The sequence below is a fragment of the Saimiri boliviensis genome, chromosome 12 (genome assembly GCF_048565385.1).
Source record: "Saimiri boliviensis isolate mSaiBol1 chromosome 12, mSaiBol1.pri, whole genome shotgun sequence".
Taxonomy (NCBI): Eukaryota; Metazoa; Chordata; class Mammalia; order Primates; family Cebidae; genus Saimiri; species Saimiri boliviensis.
The window spans coordinates 84515786-84537956 of NC_133460.1; the positions used below are offsets into that span (position 1 = coordinate 84515786).

Here is a 22171-nt window from a genome sequence, read left to right on the forward strand (position 1 = left end):
ACCTAATGTGATAGGAACATATGACTTCTTTTGGTGACAAAGTCACAGCTACTACTGATACTATGTGGTTTATTCCCTACATTCATACTTTAAATAAATGCTATACTTCAATTAGAGATTAGTTTAAAAAAAATAAAGATATCATTTTTTTCCCCCTATCTCCAGAACTAGTTAGGCACAGGGACAATTCCTAAGCAAACTTCCACAGAACTATTTCCCTCGGAGCTGTGGCCTGAATGTGTGCGTCCTTGGCTTACTACAATGACTCTTCCTCTTGCCCTTCTTTCCTCCTCTCATTGCATTTGGTCTTCCCTTCCTCAGCTTCATGTTCCACCAAAAACCTCTCATCCTTGTTCTCCTCCCCTCAGTATGACGCTACTTACTGCTTCCCTACAACCAACCACTCTTACCAGCTACCCAGGCACAAACCCCTCCCTCAGGGAGCCCATCGCTGCTTCTGTGGAGTCACCTGTTCTCTCACTGTTGTGTCCCACCGAAGTCCCTGTTCTTGTGCAGAACATATTTTTTTTCTTTTTTAAGACAGAGTCTCCTGGGTTGCGCAGGCTGGAGTGCAGAGGCACAATCTTGGCTCACTACACCTTCCACCTCCTGGGTTCAAGTGACAGTGATCCTCCCACCTCAGCCTCCTGAGCAGCTGGGACTAAAGGAGTATGCCAACACACGTGGCCAATTTTTGCATTTTTGGTAGAGCTGGGGTTTCGCCCTGTTGGCCAGGCTGGTCTCAGACTCCTAGGCTCCAGTGATTTACTCACCTCGGCCTTCCAAAGTGCTGGGATTTTGGGCACTGAGTCACCACACCTAGCCAAAAAAAGTTTCTATTTAAATTAATTCCCTTAATTATAACTCCTTTCTGTAAAAGCAACTTAATTTTTTTCATATCACCTCATACTGCCCTTTCTCACTGGAAGCCTCCCTACTTTAAAAAAAGAAACTGTTTTGAGACAAGGTCTCACTCTGTCCCCTAGGCTGAGGGCAATGCCATGATCCCTGCCCACTGCAGCCTCCAACACCTGGGCTCAAGCAATCCTCCTAGGCCTCAAGCAATCCCTCTGCCTCAGCCTCCCAAACTATTGAAATTACACTTATGAACTACTGGGCCTAGCTCATACTCTTCTGCCTACTCCTGCAACCCACCAGTCACAGCAGTGGGAGTGGGGCTTGCTCCTTTTTCATCTTCACGGCCACTTTTTTTTTTTTTTAAAGACAGGGTCTTGCTCTGTTACTCAAGCTGGAGTTCAGTGTCATGAACACAGGGCTCACTGTAGCCTTGACCTCCTGGGCTCAAGCAACTCTCTGCCCTCAGTCCCCCAAGTAGCTGGAACTACAGGTGTGCCCCACCACACCCAGCTAATTTTTGTATTTTTTTGTAGGGATGGTGTTTCACCTTATTAGTCAGGCTGGTCTCGAACTCTTGAGCTCAGCAATCCTCGCACCTTGGTCTCCCAAAGTGCTGGGATTACAGGCATGAGCCACCATGCCTGGCCTTCATGGCCACTTTGGAATCCCTAAGCCACCTATGTCTTCATGTGGTTTCACCATTTTACATTAGTCTGCCTTCTTTTCACAGCCCTTTTCCCTACTTGCATTCTTAGAACCTTCACCATCCAGCCTGATGATTATTTACACTTCTCAATTCGCTGTTCTTCAAATTCCCTGATAGTGACTATTCCACATCAATTACAAACTAGCAAAGCTACACCTTAATTTCCTTCAAACTCTGGGTCACGAAGTCTACTTAACAGGTCACGATCAGCACTTTTTTGACGAGACAGATGGATTTTTTTTTTTTTTTTCTGTAGAGACGTGGTTTTCCCATGTTGCCCAGGCTGGTCTAGAACTTCTGGACTCACATGAGCTGCCCACCTTGCCTCGGCCTCCCAAAGTGTTAGGATTACTGGCATGAGCCAACACACCTGGCTGACAAAATGGAATGGAAAAGAAAATATCAGAAAACATTGAACATAAAAATTAGCTGGGTGTGGTGGCAGACACCTGTAGTCCCAGTTACTAGGGAGGCTGAGGTAGGAAATCCATTGAGCCCAGGAAGTGGAGGCTGCAGTGAGCTGTGATTGTACCACTACACCCCAGCCTGGGCAACAGTGTGAGACTGTCTCAAAAAGAAAAAAAAGGGCCGGGCGCGGTGGCTCAAGCCTGTAATCCCAGCACTTTGGGAGGCCAAGGCGGGTGGATCACGAGGTCGAGAGATCGAGACCATCCTGGTCAACATAGTGAAACTCTGTCTCTACTAAAAATACAAAAAACTAGCTGGGCGTGGTGGCGTGTGCCTGTAATCCCAGCTACTCGGGAGGCTGAGGCAGGAGAATTGCCTGAGCCCAGGAGGCGGAGGTTGCGGTGAGCCGAGATCGCGCCATTGCACTCCAGCCTGGGTAACAAGAGCGAAACTCCGTCTCATAAAAAAAAAAAAAAAAAAAAAAAAAAGAAAAAAAAGAAAAACACCAGACATGGTAAAACTAAGCACAGTCATATATAGAAACACAAATCCTGGGTCATTATGGACAACATCTCTCTCGGTGGGATGTGTTTAAAATCACATAAGGCCAGTCCTTTCCACCTATGACCACGTACCCAGAGTCTCCTGGCACTGCTTGATCATCCTCTATCTCGGCCATCTGCCCTTTTCCCGTGCCTCCACAAGGCTTTAACTTACCCTTCACAGACTTCTCAGAGCCTTCCCTCATCAGATGTTTCAGACCTCGTTTGTCCTTTGTGAGTCCCTGACTGGAGGCACCACCTGGCTTCTGCTAGAGCTACTGGCGCGGTGCTCTCAGTCTTGGCTCCCCCAGGCCCCATCACCCACCGTCCCTCGCGGGGAAGTTAGTCCTTGGGCCCAGGTCTCAGCCTTTCAGCGGCAAGTCATCTCTACCGCTTCTCGGTGTCCTCAACATATCGAAGCCTGCTACCCAACTCCTTGTGCGACTGGATAAGAAGTGAAGGGAAGAAGGAAAAGTAAACGCAGATGCTATCTTACGGAGGTGGGGTTATGGATATTTGCTTTATTTTCCCAGTTTACTGTAAGGAATAATACACTAAGAGAGACATGCTAAGAGGGAAGGTTTGAATCACACCCAAGGGTAGAAGGTGCCTTGTGGAAGCTGGTTAACTCCAACCGGCTGGGAGCCCTAGGCATGATAACAGGTAATAAAATGCAAGAAAAATGAGTAACCACTTAATTTATAAGTAATTCCTTTTAGATACCAGCCAACTTTATCTCATTTCTTTCATAATTCAAATAAATGACCCAGCGATACTTATTTCAAGTGCCTTATAAAATCATATACATTGGCGTTTATGCTTCACCATCACACTAAAACTGGGTCACAGTGACTTCCTTCTGCTCAACTCAATGCGTGTCTCCTACCTCAACTTCCCTGACCTCTCCGGTTCCACTAAGGGCAAGAACCTGAGGCTCCAGTTTTTCTAACTGTTCCAGAAAGTGTGAAAGACACAGCTGTATTCTGTAGAGGCTAATGGCATTTGCCTGCATGATAGAAAGACTTGAGTTTGGATGCCAGCCCCATCAATTACTAGCCCTGTGACCTGGGCAAACTGCCTTCCCTCTAAGTGTCAGTTTCTCACTGTAAAATAGGATAAAGAGTACTGCAGAGTGGGTCACACCTGTAATCCAGCAGTGTGGGAGGACTGTTTGAGCTCAGGAGTTCAAACAGCCTGGGTAACAGAGCAAGACCTCATCTCTACTAAAAATAAAAAGGCTAGTTGGGAGGCTGAGGTGGGAGGATCACTTGAGCTTGGGAGGTCAAGGCTGCAGTGAGCCATGACCATGCCACTGCATTCTAACTTGGGTAGCAGAGCAAGACCCTGTCTTAAAAAGGTGTGTGGTGGCTCATGCCTATAATCACAGCATTTTGGGAGTCTGAGGAAGGAAGATCCCTTGAGGCCAGGAGTCTAAGACTAACCTGGGCAACATAGTGAGACTCCATCTCTACAAAAGTTTAACTATTAGCTGGCACTGATGGTGCATGCCTATAGTCCCAGCTGCTCAGGGAGCTGAGATAAGAAGATTGCTTGACCTGGGTAATTGAGGCTGTAGTGAGCAATGTGAGACCCTGTCTACAAAAGAAGGAACAATAGTACCTAAACCTCAGAGGGCTGTCTATTGTAGAGAACTGAGATCCTATCTTGAAAGAGTATGTGGTGAGAGAGACACTCAGGAAACATGAACCATGCGAATGCTACAACATTCCAGAGCTGTTTCATCCTCCCTTCAGGTGGCAGAACCCTGATTTTGTTCCTGTGTCCGTTTTTCTCCGAGGTGAGTCAGGTAAATACCATCTAGTGTAAGCTAGCGTCATGACCCCATTCCCCTTTCTAGCCATCAGCTTAGCTGCATGCATGTCACCCACTTCTGGCCAATGATAAACAAGATTTCTGATCAGGGAGCTCTGGAAAAGGTTTGCAAACTCTTAAGATGACACAGGGGTCACTCCTTCCTTCTGCTGGATGTTGTGTATTGTGTTATGGCTGGAAATGGGGTAGCCTCTTGTAATTAGGATTCCAATAAAGCAGCAAATTGATAGGATGTCCCCTCCCACACTGTGCCAGGGCTGGTCTGTATGACCCACAGAATATGACAGAAGGGATGCTGTGTCATTTCCGAGATCAAGTTATAGAAGACAGTGGTTCCTGTTTCAGGCATGCTTGCTTTTGCTTGCTCTCTCTCATTCATTCTCTCTCTCTCTCTCTCAGGTCACTTTGGGTGACTCATGACTCATGCCACTTTGGGCGACTCATGACTCATGCCACTTTATGAGGAAAGCCAAAGGAGAGGCTCACATGGCAAGAAACTGAGGCCTGAAGAGCTGAGTGACCTTTCTTGGAGGCAGATCCCTGAGCTCCAGATGATAGCGGCCCAGGCCAACAACTGATTCCAACCTCATGAGACCCTGGGCCAGAACCACCCAGAGGAGCCACCTCCAGATTCCTGACCTACAGAAGCAGCAAAGTAATACACGTTTAATGTTTTCATCTGCTAAGTTTCAGTGCAATTGTTACAGAGCAATGGATAACCAGTAAGTTCCCTTGTTTATAAGAACTAGATGAATGTTTTAAAAACATTTTTGACAATGTCCCACATAAATACATTTTAAATTATGACTCAGTACACATATATGTGAAATGAAAATAAAAGTTTCAGCCGGATGTGGTGGCTCACACCTGTAAACCCAACACTCTGGGAAGCCAAGATGGGTGGATCGCTTGAGCCCAGGAGTTTGAGACCAGCCTGGGCAACATGGCAAAACCCCGTCTCTACAAAAAAAAAATTACAAAAATTAGCTGGGCGTGATGGCACGTGCCTGTGGTCCTAGCTACGTGGGAGACCAAGGATGGCTTGAGGCTGGGAGGTTGAGGCTGCAGTGAGCTGAATTCGCACCACTGCACTCCAGTCCAGCCCGGGCAAGAGTAAAAATTCTGTCTCAAAAAAAAAAAGATAAGTTTCAAAAATTGATTTATTACTTACAGTGTATTCTAATATTTTCTTTTTTCTTTTTTTTTTTTCCTTGAGACCGAGCCTTGCTCTGTCCCCCAGGCAGGAGCATACTGGCACGTGGTGTAATTTCAGCTCACTGCAGCCTCAACCTCAACCTCAACCTCCCAGGCACAAGCGATCCTCCCACGTTGGTCTCCCAAGTAGCAGGGATTACAGGTACCCATGACCACACCAGTTAATTTTTGTATTTTTAGTAGAGACAGGGTTTCACCAAGTTAGCCAGGCTGGTCTCAAACTCCTGACCTCAGGTGTTCCTCCTCCCACAGCCTCCCAAAGTGCTGGGATTACAGGTGAGACAGAAGGAAAGCAGGAGACAAATAACCTCTGAACTAAGTACCTAAACCTGTATCTTCCCGGCGGCACAGTTACTCAGGATCAGGGAGGCCCCTTCGCTCTGCCTATGAAGTTTTTTTTTAAAAAAAGCTGCTTCTGAAACAATGCAGGAGTTCATACCTACAGCATCGCTGATTTCCAGAGCAGCCAATAATTGCTTCGAGACCTTAATCACCATCTGCATATTTCCAAAAAGGCCGTCAAAATCAATGTTTGGTACCTGAGAGAAGGAAACACAACATAAAGATGCACAGAAATGTGATTAATAAAATTTCATTCATCTTAGGAACAGCTCAATGTCACTTTGTTTACTCACTTTCACTAAGTTTTCAGAATAGAAACATCTTTAGTGTCATCCTTTGTCCTTGATCCAACTATTCTCTGCCATTCCCACCAGCACTTTAGTAAAGTGACAATGGAACCAATTTGGTTTACGAATGCACTGGGATACAAATTCCCACCCAGCGTCAAACATCCCGTGGCACTGCCTACCTACTACAGAAGGACTTGGGAGTCAATGCTCCAGGTGGTCAAGTTACAAGCAGTAAGGACTATAAACCCCAGGACACTGTTACCCTTTTCTTACTACTTCCAGCATCTAGAAAAGTTCCTAGCCTAATCACATGTTAGTCAGCGTTTCCTGGATAAACTGTATGAACAGGTACTAGAGCCACGTAACCCCTCCCCACCAGGCTTTGTTATATCATCACTCGGCCTTCCAGCAGGGCCACGATTCAGAGTTCCTGGAACTGTTTTCAGGAGCCACAGAAACAGGAAGTGTTCTGGGAGTTACTACAGTGTCCAGTAGGTTAACAGTAGACTTGACAAGTGACAGGAAGCTGAAGGCTTAAGCTGATGACACACATATGATGAGGCCCTTGATTAAGAGCAACAGCATTCACAGTCACAGTTTTTATTTCAAATCCAACAGATCTGTGGTGAAAGTTCCTATATCCTAATGCTTCTTACTGGAAGGCCACATTGAAGGTCAAACTAACTCTAACTGCCTCCCAGTTCCCACCTGTGCCTGCTGCAGGGGTACCATGATCCGCTCGATACACATTTCCAGATCCCGAATGTAGTCTCTCTCTGTCTGAAGAAGTTCTTCTACGACCTTGGCTCTCTTCTCCAGCATCCTCTGCTCTGGGTTTTCGGTGGACACAGACCCAGAAGGGGCCACCAGTGATGAAGACTGGGAGGAGAGGAGCGTCATTTCTAGAAGGGAAAAGAGAACTGGTCAGCAGCTCTGGGGGAAAAGCAGGACCCTTTCACAGTTTGAGGGAAAACAGAACCAATTCCTTGAGAATCAAAGGTCTCACTACTGTTAACCCTCAGGAAATCTGATCGCGCATGTCCATTCTACACAGGGACAGATGAAGCTGAGAAAGTCATCACTGCAGAGAGAACTCCAACCTGTACAATGCCATTTTGAGAATGTGTCCTAAAAAGAAGTAGCTAGCCCACTTTAAGTGAACAAAGCATGTCTACAAGCTCCTTGCAAAAGAGGTTAGAGGGGTCTGGCCTTATCAAGACTTGCTTTCACTTAATCAGATAAAAAAACCTGGTCCATGATCACAGCACTAGAAATACCAAGCTGGAAGTTAAAATATATAGATGTAGCACGTTAAACAGAATATCATGGGGAACACAAGATAATGCCAACTAAGGCTAAAATAAAAATAAGAAATTATCCATCTAAGATCTGGATAATTACAGCACCTATCATTTTCCAGTCACTGTAATGGTGGATTAACATTAGCATATAATGAACTACGTAAAAAATTGTTGAGATATTCCCTACAAAAACCTTAACCAAAACTCACAAGAAGGTTTTGTTACTTCAAATGTCCTAGGAGATACAAACTTATTATAAACATGAAACTCATCAATGGTATTTTCAAGTATAAGAATCTCTAAGAACTAAACAGCATGATTCTAAAATTAAAACAAATATGTATCCTGTCATTAGCTTTTACAATTATCTATTACTTAGATACATAGGATGAGAGTTATTTATAAACACGTAACAGCATTTGTTCATCTAAAATGAACATTAAACACAATAATAAGCAATGGAAAAGAACTCAACAGTGAAACAATCAGTCTGCTGAGTTTCTATCAATTCCTTAAGATCCAATTAAACAACTACAAATCTGGCATGTAAATACACTAGTAGGTCTGAGTACAATAACAGGAATATTTTAACCCAGATTTAAGAAGCAAAAACACAAGTGTTCAAACTGCTTGTGGAAAGTCTGACTTCACAGCAGATTTTATTCTCCAAAAAAATCCCCCACACTGCTTTATCTCAGAATTTAGGAATTCTGGGCCGGTCGCGGTGGCTCACACCTGTGATCCCAGCACTTTGGAAGGCCAAGGCTGGTAAATCACTTGAGGTCAGGAGTTGGAGACCAGCCTGGTCAACATGGGAACGCCCATCTCTACTAAAAATACAAAAATGCTGAGCGTAGTCACACACACCTGTGATCCCAGCTACTTGGGAGGCTGAGGCATGAAAATCTCTTGAACCTAGGAGGCAGAGGTTGCAATAGGCTGAGGTGACAGAGACCCTATCTCCAAAAAAAATAAAAAATAAAAAATAAGTGAGGAATTCCAGTGTTTAAGAGTGCAACCCAAATTCTGGTTTCTAGATGCCATTCTCCACTAAAAGGAGGCAGGGTTCTTTGAAGAAATGTTTAATTCCAGGGCTGGGGCAGAGAAGGTATAGCTGAGCTTGAACATGAGGCAGAAAGTGAAGAAGTACTCAACAACATGGTGGGGATGGGTCAAAGGGCACAGAAGCCAGCCTGAAGGGGGCTCCCACAGGCCAATCTGGCACAATTTAAGTATAAATGAGAAAGCACAGCAATGGATTATTCTGTTAAATGAGAATCTGTGAGTTCATATTGATAATTTATAAATACATAAGTACATAAATAAATAGGGGAGAAGAGAAAGCTCTTTCTTATGGGATAACATCAGTTGGTAAATAAGAGGAGAAATGATGGAGTCAGAAAATCACCATTTTAGGCCAAGCATGGTGGCTCAGGCCTGTAATCCCAGCACTTTGGGAGGTCAAGGTGGGTATATCACTTGAGTTCAGGAGTTCAAGACCAGCCTAGGCAACATGGCAAAACCTCATCTCTACAAAAAATACTAAAATTAGCAGGGCATGGCTGGCACGCCAGCTACTCAGAAGGCTGAGGTGGAAGAATGGCTTGAATCCAAGTGACAGAGGTTGTAATAAGCTGAGATTGTGCCACTGCACTCCAGGGTAAAAGACCTGTTGGGAGTTCAAAACCGGGCTGACCAACATGGAGAAACCCTTGTCTCTACTAAAAATACAAAATTAGCCGGGCATGGTGGCACATGCCTATAATCCCTGCTACTCGACAGGCTGAGGCAGGAGAATCACTTGAACCCAGGAGGCGGAGGTTGCGGTGAGCCGAGACTGCACTGTTGCACTTCAGCGTGGGCAACAAGAGCAAAACAGTCTCAAAAAAACAAACAACAACAACAACAAAAACCAGAAAAATGTTAAATATCGGTGAATTTGTATAAAATGTATACTGGAGTTTCATTGTACTAGTACAATTTTGTTTATTTGGTATTATTCAAATAAAATTTAAAAAGACATAATGGAAACACATCTTTCTAGAAACTTTTTGGAAATGAATGGCAAAACTTTAAGCATAACCCTCATTTCATCAGTGTTAAACTATGATTCTAAATTCATTGTGTTATATGTAAAATTTATTTTTAATAGCCTTGTTTTAAATTTTTTTGTGACTTCAGAGCAACAGACTCTCAGTCCCAAATATGGTCTCATTAGTGCTAATGTGAAAATAGAAACTCATTTTAAATACAAGACTAAAAGGCTCTAGAGAGGGAGAAAATTTCCTAGCACATGCCAGGTTCTTTACAAATTATATCCCAACTCATTTAAAACTCACATCTGAATTTTTAAGTAGGTATTATTACTCCCATTTAATAGACAGTAAAATCCAGGCTTGGAGAGGCTGACAAACTTGTCTGAGGTTATAGAGTAAGTAAATGGCAGCTGTGGATTTACAACCTAAATACACTTAAATCTAAATCCTGTGCACTTAATCCTGCACCATTTGGCTTCCGTAGCCTGGAATCTCAACAAGAAAAGGTCAGGGGCTTATTTGCTTCACATCTTAAAAACTCCCTGGTGCCGGGCACGGTGGCTCAAGCCTGTAATCCCAGCACTTTGGGAGGCTGAGACGGGTGGATCATGAGGTCAAGAGATCGAGACCATCCTGGTCAACATGGTGAAACCCCGTCTCTACTAAAAATACAAAAAACTAGCTGGGCATGGTGGCACGTGCCTGTAATCCCAGCTACTCAGGAGGCTGAGGCAGGAGAATTGCCTGAACCCAGGAGGCGGAGGTTGCGGTGAGCCGAGATCGCGCCATTGCACTCCAGCCTGGGTAACAAGAGAGAAACTCTGTCTCAAAAAAAAAAAAAAAAAAAAAAACTCCCTGGAAACCACTGTGTACTCTCCTAAGAATCAAAATTCTACTAATTATAGTAGTTAAAAGCACAAAGTACCAGCCAGCCTATATATTAGATTTTTATTTCTTTAAAACAGAAAAAAACAACAATTCTTTTAAACTACCAGCATGCCTTTCCCCACCCACACCCCGATAGATAGGGTTTATAAACTTTTTTTTTTTTTTTTTTTTGAGTCAGAGTTTCGCTCTTGTTTCCTAGGCTGGACTGCAATGGGGCAATCTCAGCCCACTGCAACCTCTACCTCTCGGGTTCAAACGATTCTCCTGCCTCAGCCTCCCAAGTAGCTGGGATTACAGGTGAAAGTCACCATGCCCGGCTAATTTTTTGTATATTTAGTAGAGATGGTGTTTCACCATGTTGGCCAGGCTGGTCTTGAACTTCTCATCTCAGGTGATCCACCCACCAGGGCCACCCAGATTAAAGGTGGGAGCCACAGCGCCTGGCCAGGGTTTATAAATTCTTTAGCAGACTTTAAAACCCCAAATATATTGTGTGTGATTAAAAAACCCTGTGGGATGTTTTCACTCAAATGCAGTTTCCTGGACACCACCTCTGGGATTCAGATTCAGCAAATCTGGGTGGGACCCAGGTATCCCCAATTTTAATAAAACCCTAGGTGTTTCTTTCTCTTCCTCCTTCTCTTCTCTTTAAAGGAGGGGCTGTTGCCCAGGCTGGTTTCAAACTCCTGGGGATCTCAAGCAATCCTCCCACTTCAGCCTCCCAAGTAGCTGGGACTACAGGTGTGTCACTGCTCCTGGCAACCCAAGGTATTTCTTAAGATACAGGTGGTCTTCAGGTGACAGAAACATATTTATTAACACTCAGAGAGTTTTCAAAGATAAGTCAAATTTTAAAGTCTGGCTTGAAATGACTGTAAGTGTAAAAATTGTTTTTCCTTTGTGCCACATACATTCTAATAAAAATATCTGCCCTAAATTTTTAGTATCTGGGCCACATGTGGTGGCTCATGCCTGTAATCCTAGAGCTTTGGGAGGCTGAGGTGGGAGGACTGCTAGAGCCCAGGAGTTCGAGACCAGCCTGGGCAAAATAGTGAGACACCCGTCTCTAAAATAAAATAAAATGTTGAGTATCTCAAATAACAAAGTGGGAGAATGCAGCCTCCACCCTCAGCCAGCTGTGGTGGCTTTGAATCTTACGCTTCCCCACTATGTAGCTGGTGGGCCCTGGAAATGTCCACTTTTATCTCTGGCCCTCAATTTCCAAATCTTATAAAATGAGGAAAATAATACTCGCTTTGCAGATGAGTTGAGGGAGCTGAATAAGGTAAAAACCCAACAAACATTAGTCCTTTTCTCACAATGGGCCAGAATATGCCATCTGCACCTGATAGAAGGTAAATGCACTTGGTAGAAAAGTGCCCTGTGCAGACTCTAAAATTGCACTTTTCTAAGAGGACAATAAAACGTGCAGACGAGCTCTCACTTTCTTCCTAGGATGGCCCTGCAGGTGATAAGGAGCTGGAATGTTACACAAATTTACTTCCTGTGTTACAACAATTAGCTGTGGGGCTCTTTTCAGTGGTTGTGGCTTAACCCCCATCCCATCCTGATTCCATTCCTTTTCAAGACACCCCCACCCCTAGTACGTTATCACCAGGCTCACTTCCTCAGGTTCTAAGAAAGGGAGTCGTTAGCCCACGGCTTCCCACAAGTCCATCACACACACTTCAGAGTTAAAGAGCAGAGCCAGGCACGCTTCCCTTGCCTCGAAAAACTGGCTCTATCTCTAAAGGGGAAAATTTTGAGCTCCGGGCCAGGTCCCAGGTGCCCTTGAGCAGGGTAGAAGAGGCTGCCTGTTCCACTTCCTTCTGTGCTGGCTCCCACACCCCAGGACCTACCTGCAGCACCCAGAATTGGCTGTGTGTGGAGGTGTGGGCCTGAGAGTAAGCATGCAGGCAGAGTTTTCCCAGAGCTCTGGAATGCACCACAACCCCCTAAAATCCTTTGAATAGGGTCGGCATTTCCCCCAGGCTTCCCACATTTACATATGAATCACCCAAGTCACCCGGGCTATCCCTGCAGGGCTTATCCTAAAGGATGGAGCTGGAACCCTGAGGGTACTGGACTGAGTGAGAGGTATACCAGCCGGCCCAGCTCTGCTTGGGATCAACATCTTCCTTTCTATTTGCTGTCCTTTCCTAGTCCTCAAACCCTCGAAATTCCACCCCCTGAGTTTGAATCTAAGATTATTATCTCTTCCTTTTCAACCACTTGCTAAGCTTTTTCGTTGTTGCTTTGGGTGGGAAATGGGGAATGCCCCTTTCAGGGAAGAATTCCAAAGGCCCAGCCATCTCTAGTGATGAGAGGCAGAACTGTAAAGTGGGTTTGGTCTGCCCCTGGGCCTCTCTCTCTGCAGTCTTTCACCTAGAGCTTAGCCAAGGGACCCCAAAAAATCTCCTCCTTTAGGCAACAAACCCTAAAGCCATCACAGAGCAGATTTCAGCTGGGAGGTCCTAGGACAGCAAGAACTGGGATGGCAGGAGTGATTCACAGGAACTGGAAGTCATGCTCAAACTGTGCAAACATTTACACTTAAATGAACCAGGGGAGAAGAAAGGTGCACAAAAATATGCCACAACTTTTTAAGAAAATGCACAATTTTGTAAGAAAATGGAGAACAGGGAAAAGAGATGAAAGAAAGGAAAATCTACAAAAACCCACACATATTTCTATATAAACATAAAGGCGGGGTGCAGTGGCTCACATGTGTAATCCCAACATCCTGGGAGGCCGAGGTGGGCAGATCAACTGAGGTCAGGAGTTCAAGACCAGCCTGGCCAACATGGTGAAACTCCATCTCTATTAACGATACCAAAAAAATAGCTGGGCGTGGTGTTGCAGCTTGTAATCCCAGCTACTTGGGAGACTGAGGCAGGAAAATCGCTTCAACCTGGGAAGTGAAGGTTGCAATGATCCGAGATGGAGCCATTGCACTCCAGCCTGGGCAACAAGAGTGAAACTCCATCTCAAAAACAAAACAAAGCAAAACAAACAAAACCCCATACAATATATGTGTACAGAGAAAGGTCTTGAAGGAAAACATTCCAAATTCATCCCAGAGCTTGTCTCAGGGAAGGAGCTAGGATTTGGGGTAGAAGTTGACATAAGTGGGGACCTGAGCTTAACCAATACTTTTTAACCTCACAGGAACAAATTAATTTTTTTTTTAAACAGTCATACTGCCTGAGCACAGTGGCTCATGCTTGTAATTCCAGCATTTTGGGAGATGGAGGCAGGAGGATCACTTGAAACCGGGAGATCAAGACCAGCCTGAGCAACACAGTGAGACCCTCAGTCTCTACAAAACAAACAAACAAACAAGATTAGCTGGGCATGGTGGCACGTGCCTGTAGTTCCAGCTACTTGGAAGGCTGAGGTGGGAGGACCACCTAAGCCTGGGAGGTTGAGGCTGCAGTGAGCTGTGATAGCTCCACTGCACACACAACCTGAAGACCCTGTGTCAAAAAAGAAAGAAAAAAAACCAAATATATATATGGCACTATGTGTGTCACTGTTCTAGGTATTTTATAAATATTAATTTATCTGCATAACACCCTACTATTGTCCCCATTTTACTGATAAGGAAGGAAGAAAAATTAAATAACTGCCCCAGTAAGTGGAAGAGCTGAGATCTGAACCCACCTCAGCTCCAGAGTCCAAGTTCTTGACCAATAACTATTCTGTCTCCAGTTTTTTTCCCAGGCAGGCAAATCATATGCATTGTAACCTGGAATTTCACTTCTGGGTTTCGGTAGCCAGCTGGTAGCTAATAACAAAGTGGCAATTCCAGAGCACAATTTAACCTAATATTTAGAGCCACAGTTTGCCCACAGTAAGACTGTGAACAATGATACATTTAAGCATATTTGCACATATTAATATGATTGTATTTATAAAATGCCACCCAATATAACATAAATTATAAGTCCTTTACACAGACTGGGGCAGTGGCTCACGCCTGTAATCCCAGCACTTTGGGAAGCCAAGGCTATTGCATCACCTGAGGTCAGGAATTCGAGATCAGCCTGGTCAACATGGTGAAACCATGTCTCTAAAAAAAAATACATATATATATATAGCTGGGCACAGTGGTGCGAGCTTGTAGTCCCACTCAGGAGGCTGAGGCAGGAGAATCGGTTCAACCTGGGAAGTGGCGGTCGCAGTGAGCTGAGATCGCACCACACAGAACTCCAGCCTGGGCGACAAAGTGAGGCTCTGTCTCATAAAAAAAAAAAAAAAGGTAATAAAACATTGTTGAAATAATATGCAAAAAAATAAAAAAAGCAAATACACAACTGCCTGCCTAGCAATTCATCTAGAAGCAGTCTTTTTGCAGCAAACCCTGAGAGGAGGCAATTTCTTTGTACACGTGCCCATCTCCTCCTCCCCAGCCCTGTCTGCAGGAATTACAAACCCTGGTTTTCCATATTACCACACCACTCGGGCCAGCCCACCCGGCCCCCACTGCTTTTCCTCTAGCACCTACTTTACTTCTATTTGGAGAAATTTTATCCTGCTCTATGTAAAACTTCCAAAGCTGCAGGGCTCATAGCAGACTTCCTGGATCACCAAACTTCAGAGGTGAATTAATTATACAGTTAGGTCCTAAACCTCAACAGCAACAGGAAAAAACGTTCCCGGTGGCCTTTGCTCAGCAATGCCGGCCTATTTTGGCAAGTAGCCTGAAGTAAAATCCCTGTCGGGAGAAATTCCATCTTAAATACCTAACTGAAAGCCTCCCTTCCCCCCACCCCCTTTCTTCTCCAGGTCCCTATCTAGGCCAACAGAACAACAAATGAGGGTCAAGAGCCCAAATTACAGTGGTCTGCAACTTCTTATGCTGCTAGGATAGTGAGATTAATACAAGGAGTGTGACTCGGTAAAAGCCCCATAAAACTGCATACCGCAACCATACCTCAGCTGTCTGTTGAAACTGCTCTCTATAACCCAAATGTGAATAAGTAATTAAGGACTCTAATTTCCACCCTACCCAGACAATGTGTAAACAAATGCTAATCTTGACTTTTGTGAACCACTTAAGTAACAATCAGAATGTCAAAAGTCCCCTGGCCCTCGGAGTGTCCATAGCCCCTCACCCTTATCTTTGCCCAGGAATCCACTGGAATGTCTGGAGCCCCTCACCCTCATCTCCGCCCAGGAGGTGATTTACAGAATCCACTAGCCCTCAGAACGTCTGAAGCCCCTCACCTCCACCCCTGCCCCTCACCCTCACTCCCGAGGTGGTTTTATGGGTATAAAAGGTCTTGACACCCTCCTTTTGGGGCCACGGGTTGGAGAGACATGAGTCCTCCGTGGCCGCTGGCAATAAAGATCCTGCAATTTGGTATACTTTCATCTTGGTGTTAACTTTCTATGCTCGGGCCAGTACAACAGGAGCAACTCAAATACCATTTCTGAACACTCACCAAATACAAGTAAATCCTGGCGAGGTATGCTGTTGAGCTTAAAACTGCGAGATTATTTTTTAATCTTTAGGTAGCAGAAATAAAATAATCAACACGGCAAAGATAATTTTTGTAAAATAAAGATAAATTCACTGTTTACTAAGCAAATTTTTATGTCAGTCAACAAAACTTTACATGAAAAGCTCTATTTTCTGCGCACGCACGCGCGCACGCGCACACACACACACACACACACACACATGATGGTTCTATTTTACCAAGGCTCTTTAGGCAAGGTAATACTGCACATATTTTAAAAATGAGGAAACAGGCAGCACAGAGGAACAAAATAACTTGTTTAAGACCAAACGGCTCATAAGCAGCGTATTCAAAACTGGCCTCCCAAGCCAGTGCTCTCCATTAAACATCAAGGCCTGTTCTGCATTTTGATATAAGCATGGCCGTTTCCTGCATTAAATTTCCATTAACACTACTATGACGGTTCAAAATTTGCTCAACTACATAACCCTCTGGCTATTTTTCTATCCTACTCTATAAAATCAGACTTTCTTCTGTTTATATTAATTAGGTTGTTTAGTTTTATTCCTTCCACTTGCTCTCATTTTATATATCTTTTACAATTATCCCCTCTCCCCCACCAAAATCAGTTGATCTAAATTATATTCGCTTAAAGTTTTAATTACAGGCTGCGTGCCGTGACTCATGCTGTAATCCCAGCACTTTGGGAGGCTGCGGATCACCTGAGGTATGGAGTTTGAGACCAGCCTGGCCAACATGGTAAAACCCCATTTCTGCTAAAAACACAAGAATCAGTCCAGCATAGCGATGCAAGTCAATAGTTCCAGCTACTCAAGATGCTGAGGCAGGAGAACTGCTTGAACCCAGGAGGCAAGATGGTGCCACTGCAAGGATATGGAAAGCTGAAATGCCCTCTAAAGCATTCTGTAGCTTCAGGGAAGTCGTTTCATCTGCTGGAACTTCAGGAACAGCAAAACAAGTGGAGTTAAACCAGATGGTCTTTAAAGTTAGTTCCATTTGTGTGAATGAATCTAGTCTAACAAGCCAGATATCAACTCACGGAACAAAAGAATAAGACAAAATAGAAAAAAAAAAAAAAAAAACCTAGGTAGTAAGTGTTTAGGTTTTATTTATTTAAAAAGGTGATCCTAATCTCTTAAAATAAGGATTACTATATTTCCAATATTTTGATGGTAAAATCTGCTTAAACCTAGGATATGGGTGGGGGGAAGTCACTTCATTCCCCTATCTCTTCCTGGTCTTCAACTTTTGGGGATACATGTGGAGCTACTCCTAGATCTTGGGAGAGCAACAGGTGTGGGTGTGGTGAAGAAAGCACTGGGACAACAATTCAGAAGGCCTCGCCCTGCCTCCCTACCTGTGTGACCTTGGCCATGTTATACAGCCTTTCTGGGCCATTGCTTCTGTGTGTATAACAAACGGGTGGGGCCTCTTTGTCACTTTCAGCTCTGAACTCTGACATGACTTCTCAGTCTTTTTCATTTTGTCAGACAGAGTCTCACTCTGTAGTCCAGGCTGGAATGTGGTGGCGAAATCAAAGCTTATGGCAGCCTCGACCACTTGAGCTCAAGCAATCCTCCCAAGTACCTGGGACCAAGCCACCATGCCCACCTAGTTCTTTTATTTTTTGTAGAGGCAGGGTCTCACTAGGTTGCTCAGGCTGGTTTCCAACTCCTGAGCTCAAGCGATTTTCCTGTTTCAGCTTCCCAAAGTGCTAGAATTATAGACGTGAGCCACCATACCCAGCGGACTTCCCAGTCTTTTTTATTTTGAGATGGAGTCCTGCTCTGTCACTCAGGCTGGAGTGTAGTGGCTCAATCTTGGCTCACTGCAACCTCTGCCTGCTGGCTACAAGCGATTCTCCTGCCTCAGCCTCCTGAGTAGCTGGGATTACAGGCACCTGCCACCATACCCAGCTAATTTTTTTTTTTTTTTTTTTTTTGTATTTTTAGTAGAGATGGAGTTTCACCAGGTTAGTCAGGCTGGTCTCAAACTCCTGACCTCGTGATCTATCTGCCCAGTCCTCCCAAAGTGCAGGTATTACAGGTGTGAGCCACCGAGCCCGGCCTTCCGAGTCTGACTTCATTTACTCCTCTCAGTTGGGTGTGAGCGCACTAGCCTCTAACCAGTTCTGCAAGGAAGATCACTTACTGTGGGAGGCCTCTTTCTAATCATCCAGTTAGTCATTTCCTCTCAGTGAGCCCAGAGAACTGGGCACCTGATACTATTATTAAACCTGTAAACAACAAAGTTTAATGATCTGTTTTCTTATTATTCCTTGAACATGACAAGCCTAGCGTGTCTCGGGGCCTTTTCCATCCTTTCTGCTCACTTATTATCTTTTAAAGCTCAAGTCCCAACTTCTCCACAACACTTTCTCTAGTCCTTGGATTGCTCTTTCCTCGAAATTCACCTCTCCAGCACCTCTCCTTGCTATCTCCTTGCTATTTAACTTTTTGTATGTTTTTTTGAGATGGAGTCTCACTCTGCTGCCCATGCTGGAGTGCAGTGGCACGATCTTGGCTCACTACAACCTCTGCCTCCCAGGTTCAAGCAATTCTCCTGCCTCAGCCTCTTGAGTAGCTGGGACTACAAGTACGTAGGACCACACCTGGCTAATTTTTTGTTTTTAGCAGAGATGGGGTTTTACCACATTGGTCAGGCTGGTCTCAAACTCCTGACCTCATGATCCTCCTACCATGGACTTCCAAAGTGGTGGGATTACAGGCGTGAGCCACTGCACCCGGCACTATTTAGCTTCTGATAATACACATTCTGGGACCCAAAGTAGAATATTTCACTTGACAACAACTATTTATTGAGCGTCTATTATACACCAAGTACTATGTTAGATTCTGGAAACACCATCTTCATCCACTGCTGTCATGGAACTTAAACTCTACTAGACCTGCGTACCTCGTATACACTCAACCTACAGTACTTAGCATAGCAACTGGCATTTAATAAATGGCAGCAATTAAGACCAGGAACGGTGGCTCATGCCTGTAATCTCTGCATTTTGGGAGGCCGAGGCAGGTAGATCACTTGAGGCCAGGTGTTCGAGACCAGCCTGGCCAACATGGTGAAACCCTGTCTTTACTTAAAACAAAACTAAACAAAACTTAGCTGGCTGTGGTGATGCACACCTGTAGTCCCAGCTACTCAGGTGGCTGAACCATGAGAATCACTTGAACCTGGGAGGTGGAGGTTGCAGTGAGCCAAGATCATACCACTGCACTCCAGCCTGGGGGACAGAGCAAGACTGTCTCAAAAAAAAAAAAAAAAAAAGCAGCAACTAGTATTACTTTGCAGAGTACCCTAAGCATCACTCTGCTATGATTATTATGTTTTGGATTCAATGAAATGCAATATATTGCATTGATTTGTTTCCTCTCAGCTTACAATGAGAAGAAAGGGGTGTCTTGACACTGTGAAACCAGGTTTGCTATGCAACCATGCATACAAACATGCATTTTCCTCCCAAATATGACTACCAGTGCTGTCACACCCCTGTAGCCTGTTGGCCTGATATTTATGTATAGCCATGAGCACTTCCTGGTTTCTCAGGGAATATCAAATTGGAAAACCCTGTGGTATCAGGGCAGGTGAGTCAGAGATCTGAGCTTCCACCTGGGCATGCCATGATATTGCAAGTGAGTTGCTTTGATTCACTGCTCCTTCCCATTGCACCCCTTAACACCTTCAGGCCCATATGAAATAGGATACCCTAGAAGAGTACATCTTCCCGTCCTAATTCAGTATCTTGCCTTTCCTTGATCTCTTTCACTTTTACAGAAACCTGGGATCTCCCGAAACCAACATTCGTTCATTGTTGATGGAACATTATGTAAAAATAATATGTAATAATATTGGAAAGAAAACATATAACATAGCTTCTGCTGCTTGTTCTACAAGTTCTCAGTCTCTTGCCCAGGCTGGAGTGCAGTGATGTGATAGATCATAGCTCACTGCACTGCAGCCTCAACTTCCCGGGCTCAAGCAATCTTACCATCTCAGAACTGCTAGGACCACAGGCATGCACTACCACGCCCGGCTAATTTTGTTTATCTAGCTTCTTGGGGAATACAACTCATGATCCCAAGAAGCAAGACTGGATGAGAGTTGGCTGGATTGGACCATTCTAATCTCATAAGAGGAGTGCCTAATTTACTCGAAAGCTTCAATTATCTCCCAACTCTTGAATAAATAAGGCCCTGCATTTATTTCCTCTGGCCTCCACATACTTACTTTTTCCCTCTCCTCTGCCTCCTAACCACCTCATTTATCTTCAAGATTTTTTCCTTCCCTTTTTCTTGACACTTTGAGGATCTTGTTGCATACCAAATAGCTTCAGACATTGACATCTCCTATAATCCCAGCACTTTGGGAGGCCAGAGCAGGTGGATCACCTGAGGTCAAGAGTTCGACACCAGCCTGGCCAACTTGCGGAAACCCCATTTCTACTAAAAATACAAAAATTAGCCAGGTGTGGTGGTGCACACCTGTACTCCCAAGGGAGGCTGAGGCAGGAGACTCGCTTGAACCTGGGAGGCAGAGGTTGCAGTGAGCCAAGATCACACCACTACACTCCAGCCTGGGTGATGGAGAGAGACCCTGTCTCAACAACAACAAAAAGACATCCTGCTTGAAAAAAGTAAACATGCGCCAGACGGTGGCTCACACCTGTAATCACAGCACTTTGGGAGGCCCAGGAGGGCAGATCACCTGAGGTCAGGAGTTCAACACCAGCCTGGCCAACATGGTGAAATCCCGTCTCTACTAAAAATATAAAAATTGGCCGGGCGCGGTGGCTCAAGCCTGTAATCCCAGCACTTTGGGAGGCCAAGGCGGGTGGATCATGAGGTCGAGAGATCGAGACCATCCTGGTCAACATGGTGAAACCCTGTCTCTATTTAAAAAAAATACAAAAAATTAGCTGGGCATGGTGGCACGTGCCTGTAATCCCAGCTACTCAGGAGGCTGAGGCAGGAGAATTGCTTGAACCCAGGAGGCAGAGGTTACGGTGAGCCGAGATTGCGCCATTGCACTCCAGCCTGGGTAACAAGAGCGAAACGCCGTCTCAACAAACAAACAAACAAACAAACAAACAAACAAACAAATAAATAAATAAATAGAAATTAGCAGCTGTGGTGGTGTGTGCCTGTAATCCCAGCTACTCAGGAGGCTACGACAGGAGATTTGCTTGAACCTGGGAGGCAGAGGTTGTAGGGAGGTTGCAGTGAGCTGAGATTATGTCATTGTACTGCAGCCTGGGTAACAAGAGTGAAATTCCATCTCAAAAAAAGGGGGAAGAAAAAGGTAAATACATGGAAACTTTGCTCAACTTTGTGCCCCTTCAACTATACTCATTCTTACTTTTTGCAAAAGGTCTTAGACCACTGGTCAGCACACTGTTCCTCTATGATGTAATTCCCCAGGTTTTCTCCTAAACTGTTTGCAATTAATTAAGTGAAATTGTCTTCTCAGTCAACCAATAACCTCCTCAGCAAATTCAATGGCATTCTCCTTGATTCCCCATGGCAACTGAAAGTGTTGGTTATCTCTCTTAAAATTCTCTGATTTCCAGGCTGGGCATGGTGGCTCATGCCTATAATCCCAACACTTTGGGAGGCTGTAGCAGGTGGATCATTTGAGGTCAGTTCAAGACCTCGACAACATGGTGAAATGCAGTCTCCGCTAAAAATACAAAAATTAGCCAGCCACGGTGACACGTCTGTAATCCCAGCTCCTCACGAGGTTGAGGCACGATAATCATTTCAACCCCAGAGGAGGAGGCTGCAGTGAGCTGAGAACACACCACTGCATTCCAGCCTGGGCAACAGAGTGAGAGTGTCAAAAAACAAAAAAATTTGTGACTTCCTCCTGATCTCCTCCAATATGTTTGCCCCAAACCTCTTACTGCCTCCTCCTTTCTTGGGAGAAAAACAAAACAGAAGATTTTCCTGCTCCACAGCAATTACTGTCCCAACTTTTAAGGGACTGATTTCATATCCTTATCACCACTTCCCTCCTAAACTCTGTCATATGCTCTATGCCTCTGCTCCTACCCTCCACCAACTTACCAGATGCAAAAGTCTTTCCCAGCTCCATATCCTCTTGTACCTCTGCTGTATATAACATAGTTGCACCCTTTGTTGGCAGCTTCCCCTCTGACTTTCCTAACATTTATTTTTCTTTCTGTGAACTCTCCAGAGAAATACATAACACTTTTCTGATCTTCTAAATTCATCTATGCAGAATAAATC

The 22171-nt window shown here is 44.6% G+C and overlaps 1 protein-coding gene across 3 annotated transcripts in view; it reads right to left on the reverse strand.

Annotated features, from left to right (window-relative positions):
- Positions 1-22171, reverse strand: part of DNMBP (dynamin binding protein) — a 133361-nt gene that overhangs the window by 25623 nt on the left and 85567 nt on the right. For all 3 annotated transcript variants that reach the window (XM_039465267.2, XM_074382747.1, XM_039465268.2), the window contains 2 exons: positions 6903-7096; positions 6002-6101 (listed from right to left, as the gene is read on the reverse strand). In XM_039465267.2, coding sequence (XP_039321201.2) covers positions 6002-6101; positions 6903-7096 — 294 coding nt within the window. The remainder of the gene's footprint in view (positions 1-6001; positions 6102-6902; positions 7097-22171) is intronic.